Source organism: Muntiacus reevesi, chromosome 8, assembly GCF_963930625.1.
Source record: "Muntiacus reevesi chromosome 8, mMunRee1.1, whole genome shotgun sequence".
NCBI lineage: Eukaryota > Metazoa > Chordata > Mammalia > Artiodactyla > Cervidae > Muntiacus > Muntiacus reevesi.
Window position 1 is genome coordinate 61,490,193 of NC_089256.1, and position 13,419 is coordinate 61,503,611.

Below are 13,419 nucleotides of genomic sequence, written 5' to 3' on the forward strand. Positions count from 1 at the left end.
TCAATCCTCTCCTACCAGTTTGGTATTCTCACAGTGCCTCCAAATTCTCAGGACCACCCCCCACCCTCATCCCAGCTGGCCTTTCCACTGTCAGTGCTGCAGGCTCAGCCCAGGATTGTCCTGCCACACACAGTCATACTCCCTTCTGCTGACCCACAGAAGAGAGCCCTGCTACACCCTTAATGCCACGGTTCGGCCTCAAGAACTGAGGATCAAAATTTATTGTACCTGACTATTGGCACAGAAAAATAAAGTCTCTTCTAGGAAGTAGATGCTGGATGTTGGCTGACCTGATTGCATGTGACTATTGATTGGATTCACCATTTGTGGGCTTTAGTCTTTGCTATTGTAACCTGTGTGTCACTATCTGTAGGCAAGACTGAAGTTCCATGATCCATATTAGGTCAGTTTAACCTTGTAGGAAAAAGCAGCTGCTTTGGTCATGTGGGAAATGGGTGCTGCCTCTCTGTCTCCCATCAAGGTCTGAGACCTGTAGAACCTCCCCCATCAAGCCCAGGGATGGCTGGACCAGGAGGAGGGTACCTCTCCCTTTTCATTAATAACATCAACATGATATCTCCCACTGCTCCCACTGTCCCCTTTGACTAGCTTTCAAGGGCCATGCATGTGCCAGATGCTTGACTCAGCCCTCTACATTACAACCTCATGCATGCTCACAACAGCCTGGTGGCAGAGGTGTGATCACAGGCCCTTACAGAGACTGTGTCTCTTCTCCAAGGTCTGATGGCCACAAGTGGTGAAAGCAGAAAGGAACTCTGGTATATCTGACCCCAAACCTCTGCTCCTTCAGCTGTGTTCAAATATCTGTGGTATGAATTTCTTCACTTGTTCAGGGCTCTGAAGGGTCATATGCTTGATGTTGGGACCCAGTCCCCCGATGTCCCTGGATACATTCTGTTCCCTTTTGGTTCTTTTCTCCTAAGTCTCTGGATGCTCTTATATGCCCAGTCAGGACTTCTCTTCCAGAAGAGGCCTGGTAGTGAGCAAAGTCTGGGATATCATCAAGAAACTGAAACCAAGGGGCAGTGGAAGGTGGCCAGAAATTAAATTCTAGGATTCAGTGCTTCCAACCAAGCAAGAGAGAAGAGGCAGGAAGTGCATTTGATTGTAAACAGATCTGAACTTCTTAAAAAGTAGTAAAATCTACAACTGATAACCTTTACTGAGTATTTATTACCCATCAGGCCCAAGGCCAAGCACACTAAGTATATTAGCCCACTTAATCTTCCTAACAAAACTATGAGGTTGTCACCACTAAAATCTCCATTATACAGAAGATGATACTCAAGGAAGTGAAGTCACATGGTCATACCCAGCAGAGTTAGGAATTGGGTTCTGTTGCCCTGGTTCCATAACCTGAGCTCTGAACCACTGTACCATTCTGCCTTTTTGTACTCCCGCTGGTTTTCCAGATCATTTCGGAGCGCACCAAGCCCAGGATGCATGAGTTCCAGTCTGAGGTATTCATGATCATTGGTGGCTGCACGAAGGATGAACGGTTTGTGGCGGAGGTAACCTGCCTGGATCCCCTGAGGCGCAGTCGCCTGGAGGTGGCCAAGCTCCCCATGACAGAGCACGAGCTGGACAGTGAGAATAAGAAGTGGGTGGAGTTTGCATGCGTGACATTAAAAAATGAGGTCTACATCTCAGGTAAGCAGCAGTTATGTGATACCAAAGCCAGTTCCCAAGGCACTACGTGCTTCCCTGAGTGAGAGCCAGGCAACCATCCTAGAAGAATTAGTGTAGATGGCACTGATCTAGCACTGACTGTGTCAGAATACACTCAGATGGTCTTATCGTGGAGAGGGGATTATTACTAAACGAACCCTAATCCTTGAGCAGTATTGTCCTAAGAACTGGGGGAACAGGCAGACAGGTCCTGTACTTTCTGGAAAAGGAAGAAGGAAAGTATTGCTAGAGTTTATCTGGTATCTGCTGTAGGCAAAGGTCACTGAGCATTGGTAATACAGTGATGACTATTCAGCAATTTATTCAGTAGTGAATAAAAATCTGACCCCTCCCCAAGTTTATTAGATTTTACCTTTAGATGCTCCAATAGCACCCAATACTTTTTCATTTCTTACTTCTAAGTTGTTTGCTTAATTATTTGTAATTACTCTATGCCTGTTTCCCATTAGTCCTTGAATTCCATGAGTCAAAACTGTATTCCCAATACCTAGCACTGTGTCTGGACACATAGTAAATGTTCAATAACTATTGAGTGACACAGTCTCTACCATCTTTACAGCACTTAGTGTAAATAAACAAGATGTAAATAAACTTACACTTTGGTAGTGTTTAATTATTTGCCTCTCACTTCAACTCCATATGGTAGGTGATTTTAATCTCCAGGTTACAAATGGAGAAAACAGGCTCAGAAAGTATTGAAGTTACCCAAAGTCACACATTCCAATCCATCTTCTCGCTGTCTCATGCTCTCCCATGACATCAAAGGCCACCTAGCACTTCTTGAGGTGTCAAGGGAAGAGACAAACATCCCATCCCCTCTTTTGGAGGTTTTCTCTAATCTAAACTTGTTTAGGGAAGAGCTTATTCCCAGAGCTGGCCTCCTTCAGAATAAAGGGCAGGTCAGTTCTTGCTTGCATATATTAATACCATAGATTAGATTTCAGCTTTCTTTTGTCTTATAGAAATATTTTTAATTGTTTTAGAAGATTTAATCAATACAAGGAGTATAAAGTAAAACATGGCACTTTCTATGTTCCATTACAATCCTACATTTTTTTCTTTTTTTTTTTTTACAAAAATGGTTTTGTATTATCTTAGAGTAAGTAATGCTAGCTGCAGTAACCAATTCTAAATCTCAGTGAATTAGCACAGAAGTACATGGGGGCTGAGGGAGAGCACCTGCTCCACTCGGTTCTTCAGGGACCTAGGCTCCTTCCATCTCATGATGCAGCTGTTTCCACAAGTGACCTTAAAGCTTGATGCATTTGGGGAAGAGAGAGAAACTGAACAAGTTGAGAAAGCACACCTGCTCACAACAGCCTAAGTTTGGACACGAGGCATCAGTTCTGCTCACATTCTATTGGCAAGAACCAGCCACATGCCCTCCCTGCAACCTCATGATGTGGGGCTGGGAAATGTAGTAGCCACGTGCTCAGGAGGAAAAGACAGGTTTGGTAGTCATGGTCAGTCTTTGCCACATATACGATACATGTTATTTTATTCTACAACTTTTCTTTTCTCTGTCTTCAATTTGTTGTTGTCCTTTTAAAAATGATACAAGCAACACGAAAGCGTGCTTGTTATACTAAATCAACAGAAACTTGTACTCAATTAATGATCTATTCTGGACATCACTACATGATCTACTATATGTGTTAAGTGTATAATACACATAAAGTACAGCACAATCCCAAGCACAGGGTGAGAGCTCAACAGTATTACTCATCATTATCATTACTGTGAGGACTGTTATTGTTGCTCTTTTACCAGTTTCAGGGCTGTCTGTTGAATGAATGAATTTTTTTCAATGTCTATTTTCCCCGTGAAAGAAAAACAGACACAACAGACATTTTCATACATATATATTTATGAACTTGTGCTGCTATATGGAAAGATTCCTGGAAGTGGTCCTAAGATGTGTAAATTTAGAATTTTTGTAGATATTGTTAAATTGTCTTCCAGAAAGTTTGCACCAATTTACAGTTCAACCAATCATGAATGATAGTGCCAATTTTTTACATCCTTGTTAACATTTTTTATTATCAATTACATTTTAATAGACTTGAATGCTTAAATTTACACCCTAAGTTAGTGAGATTGAATATATTTTCATCTGTTTATCAGTTAAATGTGTTTTTTTAAAAATGAGCTGTTCCTATCCTTTGTTTTTCTATTGGTTGGTTGTCTCTTTCTTATTAATTTTTGGAGTTCTTAATGTATGGAAGTGAAAGTGTTAATCATTCAGTCATGTCTGACTCTCTGCAACTCCATGGTCTGTAGCCTGCCAGGCTCCTCTGTCTATGGGATTTCAAGAACACCGGAGTGGTTTGCCATTCCCTTCTCCAGGGCATCTTCCCAACCCAAGGATCGATGGAACCTGGGTCTCCTGCATTGCAGGCAGATTCTTTACTCTCTAAGTCACCAGGGAAGCTATTTGTATTGTAAATACTTTCTCTCAGATAGTGATTGTCTTTTAACTTTTTATATTTTAAATACTTTCTTTTCTATATGATTCTAGGTTTCTTGTCATGCTTAGAAAGCCCCTCACCACCCTCAAGATCTTTAACATCTTCTATCATATATTCTCCAGTTACTTCTATAGCATTTACATGTAAATTTTAAGTGTAATGTGAAATAGGGATCTAACTTAATTTTTCTCTAAACAAATAACCAGTTGTTCTAATGCCATTTTTGATAATCTCTATATCTTTTAGTCTATTTCTGTACCTTGCTTTTAATTGATCAGTTTGTCTCATCTTACGCTGGTAGCACATTGTCTTTATTATCATAGCTTTTTGGTACTTTGATATTTATTTATTTTGATATTTGCCAGGGAAAGCTCTCTCACTCCTTCTTTTTCAAATGTTTCTTAGAAATGTTTCCAAAACTACTCTTCCAAATGAAGTTTAGAATGGTCACTTCACGTCCTGAAATCCATGAAAAGCCCTGAAGACACCCAACATAGAGGTTAACTTGGGAAGGGTTGACATCTTTGCAATAACCTGTCTTCTCATCTGTGTACACGATACGTCTGCCCAGTTAATCAGATCTTCTTTTACATCCTGAAGTAAAAGTTGTAGGTTTTCTCCTCCTTTTAATGAAGTTTGCATACATTTCTTTGAAAGTGTATAGTATTTTATAATTTTGGATACTACCTGAATGGGATCAACATCACAGTGTTTTGAATAGAGAACTCTAAAAGGTGCACAATCCCACTCCCCAAGAATGGTTAAACTATATGAACAAAAAGCTCACAGAAGAGGAAGAAGCTCAATCTCCCTAGTAGCAGAGAAAAACCAAACTATGGCGTCATTTTTCTCTATCAGGATGTAAAGCAAACAAACCAACCAAAAAACCCTCCTGATATCTGCTGTGGGTGGGGTAAGAGGAAAGGCCAACCAGAACAGCTTTAAAGGCTCTTTGGCAGCACCTATGAAAATTAAGGTGGGCACGTCCCTGACCTATGAATCCCACCTCGGGACTCCACCCTTGAGAAACACTCATGACACAGAGCCTCATCAGTGATAATTCCACACTAGTGCACAGTTGAAAGTCTGAAAGCTACATCTTTTAAGTATTAATCATTAGTAGTACTCTGTGCTGATGGGGAAAAGGAAATACAAAGTCATTAAAGTATTTTATTAAAGTCACCAAAAAAGTCAGTTCTCCTTTGTCTTGATCTCTCTCCCTAACTGAAATCTGTATTTTCTGTTTATTGAATTGTTTTGAAAATTTTTTTTACCAGCTCATCACTCTCTTGTGAGCATCTCATTCAGTTCCAACAGAAATAATTTCAAAGTAGGACAAACCTCACTTATGTTTTTATATGGATCAGAGATATGAACCAAAGAATTTTCTAAGATTTTGTGGTGATTTCTCCAGGCTTGTATTTGTTTAAATATTAATAAACAAGCAAACATAGAACTTAAGCTGCTTTCTATTTTGATGCTTGTCAAGGCCCTACTGGGCTTTCCAGGTGGCTCAGTGGTAAAGAACACATTTGCAATGCAGGAGATGCAAGAGACATGGGTTGGATCCCTGGGTTGGGAAGATCCCCTGGAGTAGGAAATGGTAACCCACTCCAGTACTCTTGCCTGGAGAATCCCATGGACAGAGGAGCCTGGTGGGCTGCAGTCCATGGGGTTGCAAAGAGTCAGATATGTCTGATTGAGCACATAAGACCCTACTATTCCCACCCACAATCGTTCAGCCTCACCTGTCCTGCCTGACCTCTTGCTCCTGGGCCATACAAACACTGAGAGCAGGCTCTTGCTGGTGCCCACTTGCCTAGGCAGACCTGGGTACCACTTCCCTGAAGCCTTCTCTGGACTTAGCTCATGGAGCCCCTCTCCAGACTCTCGCAGCATAGAGGTGACACGTGGCACAGCCTTACACTGTGTCTCCCTGTTTCCCTGTGTTGGCTCTGTCTCCCCAGCCACACCGCACACACCTTCAAGGGTTCTTTTGCCTGGGTGGGTTGGTGGAGTGGGGGTTGGTATTGGTTTGGGGATGTAACACTTACAGGCCTGTGGGAAATTATGGGAGAAGCTGTACTTGTTACACATCTGGTGGTTTCTTAAATGCTGTATATGTCTTCCAGGTGGTAAAGAAACACAGCACGATGTTTGGAAATATAATTCTTCAATAAACAAATGGATTCAAATTGAGTATTTGAACATAGGCCGCTGGAGGCACAAGATGGTGGTGCTGGGGGGCAAGGTCTATGTGCTTGGAGGGTTCGATGGCTTGCAGAGGATCAACAACGTGGAGACCTATGACCCCTTCCACAACTGCTGGTCAGAGGTATAGATTATTTCTATGAGTAACTCTGTATGGTTGCTTCAAAACTTAAAAAAAAAAAAAGGTATCTGCCAACGTAGGTATGTGGCTTTCTGATCTTTCTCCTCCCACTGAGAGTATTTTTGGTGGTACCATCAATTCAGCATTTCTGGTCAGGTCACAGAAATGACTTTCTTCCAGGTGGGGGAACTTTGTGTGGGTACCTGTCCTATCCTGGCCAGTACCTCAGATGTGGAGTGCAGGCTTGATCCTATCTTGGTCTGCATGTCTTGGTCTAGAATCTCTGTCTCCTAGGACACCATCTGCCCTTGTCTTCTCCACACTGGGCACACAGGGATCCCTTGACTACACTGTTTGTTGAAACCCAGAGTCATTTGGTAGTATTTAGGAGTCAGCCCTTATTCATGTGCCTATTAACAATGAACCATGTGTATATCTTCATACAAGACTTTAGCAATACAATCTCAGGTACATATCATACTCAAGAAAAGGCAAAGCATTGTTCATCATTGGGCATAAAGTTTCAATTATGCAAAATGAACCAGTTCTGCCTATAGACAACACCTGGAACCCTTTTACCAGCAATTCTTCCTAGCTGTAAGTGCTAAGGACAATGCCTGGGACATAGTAGGCACTCAGTAAATACTTTTTGAATGAAGGAGCACATGAATAAATGTGAATATATGTTTTTGAGAAAGCAACCTCCTCCAACATTGGCTGGTTTCATCTCATATACACTTATTGCTGTCTACACCCCACCTCCCCTGAGAGCTGGACTCAAGGAGAAATAGACTAGAAACCAGAGCCAGGGGGGAGGGTGGGAAATGTATGCTTTGATCTTCTCTGTATCTCAAGGGAGTCAAGCCCACAGGCCTTATGATTTCAGGCTAAGGATGCCCGGGCTTGTGTTCCCTGACTCCTGGCCTGTGTCCTGTGAACCACTGCAACAATCTGGACAGTGTGACTGAGAGCTTCTTCTGGTGCCTCTGTGCCCCCGCAGGCTGCACCCCTCCTTATCCACGTCAGTTCCTTCGCAGCCACCAGCCATAAGAAGAAGCTCTATGTGATTGGCGGAGGGCCCAATGGGAAACTGGCAACGGACAAGACTCAGTGTTATGATCCTTCAACCAATAAGTGGAATTTAAAGTCGGCCATGCCAGTAGAGGCTAAATGCATCAATGCAGTGAGTTTCCGGGACCGTATCTATGTAGTTGGTAAGTAAGCAAATGGCATGATGTGGGTGGGGTTGAAAAGGAAGAGAAGATGAGATTGGTCCAAGGCTTGGTGGAATTTATCTTTCAGTCCTGGAGACAGGAACAGCCCACATTTAGGAGACATGCAGAGCAGATAGACAATGGGGCCCTGGGAAGGGAGAGCCAGAAGTTGCTATGGGAACAAAATGTATTGTAAGCATTAGCAATTTCACAGAAATTGAATATGCACAGTATAAGTGCCCAGTAAATGTCAGCAACTATTATTTCTTACTTTGTGTTCATGGAAATTTTATTCTCCCACTTGCTTTGAGGGCTCTGAAAGGTTGCATTTAGCCAGAAGGAAAGCCTGACCAGCCAGACCACAGTGGCATGTAATTGTTAAGGATGATAGATCTCAACCCTGACTACTCATTGTGGAGTTTTTTTTACAAAAACATGGGTACCTGGGGCTTGTCCAGACCAATAATATCAGAATGAGGAGGATGCTGGCCACAGTGCTAGGTGTTTTTAATGTGCAGGTGATTTTAAAGTACAGCCAGGGCTGAGAACTACTGATTAAGGAAATACCAAAAATAAATAACTTAGCAAGTAAGAGCTAACCAGAGAAGGCTTCCTGAATGCAAAATATGAGAACAGATTAAGGCAAAATCCCTTTTCTCCCTTGCTTCAGGTTTCCTGTGTTTTTAACGGTCAGACTCATGACTCTGCCTCAAAGGTCTGATCTCAGGATGGGTTACTAGAGCTGGTGTTCCCCGTCATGCTCAGTTTAGAGATGCCCCCACCTTTAGTCACTGTCATGTATGTCAATACAAGACTTCTTTGTTCTAGGCTTTCCGCCAAGTGCTTTATGTGCGTGATCCCTCTATTTTCTCATAACCACCATGGTCTTGGTGCTTGTGGTTACAGATCCCAACGTGGCAGAGCCGGGTTTATGAGCCAGGCCTGCATGATACACCACCTGGTATTTCCTCCAGAGAGCAGTCTTAGGGTACATTTTGGCAGTCATGCGAAGGCAGGTGTCCTTTAGAACCTGATTAGCACCTGGCCGCAGAGTTTCAAGGACTGTGAACTATTTCCAGCATGAGACTTCCCGCCCCTAGTTACCCATCCTGGCTTTCTTGAGAGTCATGAATTTGCTCTTTCTTTTGGCAAGGTGGTAGACTTGACCTAACCAGTAGTAGTTTAGTGGTTAATGGGGGAGAAAACCAGAAAAATAAGTGAAATGCTCACGGTGTTTCCTCTTCAGGAGGGGCCATGAGAGCGCTGTACGCTTACAGCCCCCTGGAGGACAGCTGGTGCCTGGTGACCCAGCTCAGCCACGAGAGGGCCAGCTGCGGCATCGCGCCCTGCAACAACCGGCTCTACATCACTGGGGGGCGGGACGAGAAGAACGAGGTCATCGCCACGGTGCTGTGCTGGGACCCCGAGGCCCAGAAACTGACGGAGGAATGCGTCCTGCCCCGGGGAGTGTCCCACCACGGCAGCGTCACCATCAGGAAGTCGTACACCCACATTCGGAGGATCGTGCCCGGAGCCGTGTCGGTCTGACCGCGGGTGCGCGGAGGGCGGAGTCACGCGGGGAGCCCGCCTCCCTCAGCCCTGCCCTTCGATCCTACTTCGGACACGGGCGGGCATGGACCAGGGGCTCACCGCGGCGCCCCCTGGGGGCTCCTCGGAAGTCACAGCTTTGGGACCCTTGAGACCAGCCAGGAATGGTTGCGAGACCTACCTCAGGAGGAAAGAAGAGTAATACTTACCAAGCAAGACACACCTGTCCCCTGCCAGGTTCTAGTCCAGGCGCTTTTGTACACCAATGCCTTTCACTGTCCTGATGACCTGATTACTGCATATTAAAACTCCCATTTGACAGATGAGGAAACCGAGCTTAAGAGAGGCTAAGTGATTGCCCTAGGTCAGTCAAATTCTAAGGAGCTAAACCAGGAGTTTAAACCCAGATCTTCCCATCTCGAAGTCAGTGTAGGTTCTGTCAGGCCGTCTATCTCAGAGCAAGAAAACAAAAAGCAAAACAGCTCATCTTTTGGTCTGACAGGTTAGCTAGAGGATTCACTCAGCAAGGCAGGGAAATAAAGGTTTTTTGTTTTGTTTTGTTTCTTCTTTCTTCTTCTTTTTCGTATATTTAAACCACATGGGATCTTTGGTGTGGTAACCTTGGGCCCCTTGTCAAGAGTGTATCATAGGTTGTTCCATCTGACAGTTCTAGGGACATGGGTCTGGGAAGACCTGTTTGCTCTGGAACATGTAAACATCTTTTGTGCTCCTCATCAAAAGCCTCTATTTTTTATGATCACAGGAGGCCCATCGTAGCCTGGAACTGTCATTGCCGGACAGAATTGTACCTTCAGCACAGCCCAGTGCCCTAGCCTTTTAATATCCAACAGTTGTAGTGCAATGTAGAAAAGGTTTTTCCAGAGACTCAGAGTACTGTTTTTTTTTTTTTTTTTTTTTGTGTGTGTGTGTGTGTGTGTGTAAACATCCTTACATTGCTGGCCGCTGAGGGATGACTGGCTCTTCTTGACAGTATGCGTTCTAATTTTTAGACAGTGATTTGAGTCCATGTCCCTGTGACTCCACCTGCCTGGAAGCTTCATTTTTAGGATCCTTTTAATCCCTCTTATTTGGTTTTTGGATCAGGTTGGCGCAGTTTTGACTCAAAGAACAGAGTCTGTTCTTTACTCTCAGAGATAGAGCTTTCAAATGAGCTCACTGGAAATTCATTCTAATCCCTGAGTTGGGGAAACAGATTAAGATATCCTATTTCAAATGCTGTACTTAAAAAGCAACAATAATGGTAATGACATAGTAACTGCATTACCTAATGTCCTTTATTTTCATCATATGATTTCAACTCTCTTTATAGAATTTTATTTCATGTCAGATGTGCCATTTTGTGCTTGTACATCTCAGCAGTTTGGGAAGACAGAGGTATTAGTTGATAGTGAATTTAACTTTCATAGAAAAGTTATGGTTAGAAGAAGCCACAGCTCAAAGCAGATAAAACAGACTTGGAAAATTACAACTGAAAATTCTATTTATGCATAGATCATTGAGGATAAATATAAATTCATGTTGATGTTTGAGAAGCTCTGTGTCTTAGAGTCAGGTGTGACACTTTAGCTCCCTGCTGTGAAAAGTGAGGTGGGAAAATAAAAACATATTTGTGGAAATTTAGTACTCATACCTCACTTAACCATGAACACTGATAACCTTAATGAAGCTCTCAACTGAAACGATTTAAACTACTTCAATTCAGCAAACATTCCTGGAAATTTTTATGTTTGGCAAGCCTTGGGGACTCCAAAAAGCAAGACAAATCTCCACCCTAGAAATACTCAATAAGCAGGTAAAATGGGCCACTTGTCAATATTATAATTTTTCTTTTCATTAAGTTAGAGAAAAGGAGATGTACATGAAGTTATGAGGTTGCATTCAGGTTTTTCTTGCCCTTCCAAGTGATCTCCTTAGGAAGCTGTGCTTTTAGATCAATGATACAGCCATTGTTTACATGTTTGTCTTTCCTTGGGATTGCCTTCAGAAACCACTTATGAGCTTTGGGAGGAATCAGTCGTATTTCAAAGACAATTTCAGGAAAGAAATTTCAAAGAAGTTCAATGACAGCATCATTGGCAACACAGAGAGCCTCCCCTCAGAAAGAATGTGTTTCTTGTCCTGGTTGTCCTTTGATGAGGGCAATTGGCAAATTTTGAGCCCAAATTTTCAACAGGTCAACCCTATGCTGGGAAAGTGAGGATTTAGGATCTCTGTGTTATAAACCTGGCTGTCAATTGTGGGTTGGCAGACAGATACACCTACTAAGAACATCCAGATTTCTGCACTTGAAGCTGCCAGTCTGTAACTTTTAGGGATATAAAAAAAGTTCAAGTCATTTTGGGGAAACTCTGTATCATCAGGATTTAAATTTCTAGGCCCTAGCTAGGGATGGAAGCGCTTAAAATCTAATTCCCGTTTTTAGATGAAAAAAAAAAACCTAATTCACAGGAAGTTAACTGTCATAAGCCATACTGCCAGCAGGGGGACGAGGCAGGTTGGTGCCAGATGGGTCAGAGACAAAGGGCCCTAGGACTCCGGCAGAATGTCCTGGTACAGCCTACTGGATCTTGAGTCAGTTCCCATGAGTGGATAGAGAACCCTTGACTGGAAGGAAGAGGATGAGGTAGGAGGAGGAGGAAGTCAGGTTTGGACACGTCTAGAAAATGATGCCAGGGGCCCTGGAGTTTGGGAGCATGACTCCATTCTCAAAAAGGGGGAGAGGAGCATAAGGAACCCACTTCTTAGAAGTGAGGTAAAATTAGAGCAAGACCAGCAGTAAGACCTGTTTGCTGTGGGGCCTCTGGGGTGCTTGGCTAGGTCTCTTGTCTTGCTGGACCAAGAGAGAGAGGCCCAGAGGCTCTGATGAGGTGGAATCTGTCAGGGGGAGGTTAAAGGGCCCCAGTTGCCAAGGCTGATCTGAAATGGGTATGGAGCTTAGCTCACCCAAACATCAACAGATAAATATTCTCTTCTTAGCTTTCATCACGTTCTGCATGCATTGGCCTCAGGAAACACCGCCCCCGCTCCCCGCCACACACAGAGCTCTTGAACTCAAAGAAGCTGTGCTCTCAGGGAAGTGCAAATATTTGCTTATAGCTGTGAAAATAGAGCTTTGCTATTTATGAAAGTCCTTGAGGTACTGTTGTTATTTACTTATCCTACTTGATTTTGAAAAAGAAAAATACTCAGTAAAATTTTCAAAGTGGGTAAACACCACTAGAATTTCTTATGTAAAGTCCTAACTTGCGGTTGCAAAAGCCTTTTTCCCCTTAGTATCTGATCTGGGTGTTGTATGAGATCTCCTCATTTGAGGAATCAACTTTCATGGAAATCCGTAAATATCTCAAACATGGCTACTGCAAAACTAATTTAACAGGTCAGATTTTCATATTTTTAGATAAAAATATTAACAAAATCCTTAGTTAACCAAATCCTTCAAGCATTTTGGTTCATGAAGATGTATTTTTTTTTAAGTGATCAAACTAAAGATACCATTTATGGGTAAAAATCAAATAAAGTTTTTATTTATTAGTATGTATGGTGTATGTGTGGAGTAAATAAGAATATTTTATATACAATTACTAGCTGAATTTTTTTTTTTTTTGGTTGATATGAATAAGTGGTATCTGAATAGAAATAAATTTAGGAGGGGAAATTTGAAACATTTCAGTTGATTCCAGGTGGCTTAGATAAACTCACATGCTAAAATTAATCAGATTTGGTTTACAGAATGGCAAAAGTAGACAGCTTTTTCCTCCCTAGTGCCTCAGTGCCTCTGGGAGCCAGCGTTTACCAATCTGTGTGACTTTACAAACTGTGTGACTGTCATCCTATCTGACTTGAAGCCTTCCTGCAGGAGGCCTCCTTCTAGGTTTCTGATTTCTGGTCTAACTTCTCAGCCCTGCCTCCACCAACATCTCCGTGTAGTCTCTGAAGCCTTAACCAACCTTTGTGCTTCTCAAAAATGAGCACGTGAAACTGGGAATATGAGTCAGAGAGCTGTGACTCTTGAGCCCTGGAAAACTTGTCATCATTTAGTTTCTTTTGGTTTTCAATACAAAGATACTATGCAATCAGAAAGGAAAACCTGGGGCTTTAAAGAAATGTGCAGTCACATGAATGGCTT

At 42.7% G+C, this 13,419-nt stretch overlaps 1 protein-coding gene across 1 annotated transcript in view; it reads left to right on the forward strand.

Moving 5' to 3' along the window:
- The window catches only part of KLHL6 (kelch like family member 6), a 53,998-nt gene extending 41,240 nt beyond the window's left edge, over positions 1–12,758 (forward strand). Inside the window, exons 4-7 of the mRNA XM_065942679.1 lie at positions 1,434–1,671; positions 6,311–6,513; positions 7,511–7,724; positions 8,971–12,758. Of these exons, the coding sequence (XP_065798751.1) occupies positions 1,434–1,671; positions 6,311–6,513; positions 7,511–7,724; positions 8,971–9,272 (957 nt within the window). The 3' untranslated portion in view covers positions 9,273–12,758. The remainder of the gene's footprint in view (positions 1–1,433; positions 1,672–6,310; positions 6,514–7,510; positions 7,725–8,970) is intronic.
- The last annotated feature ends 661 nt before the right edge of the window (positions 12,759–13,419 follow it).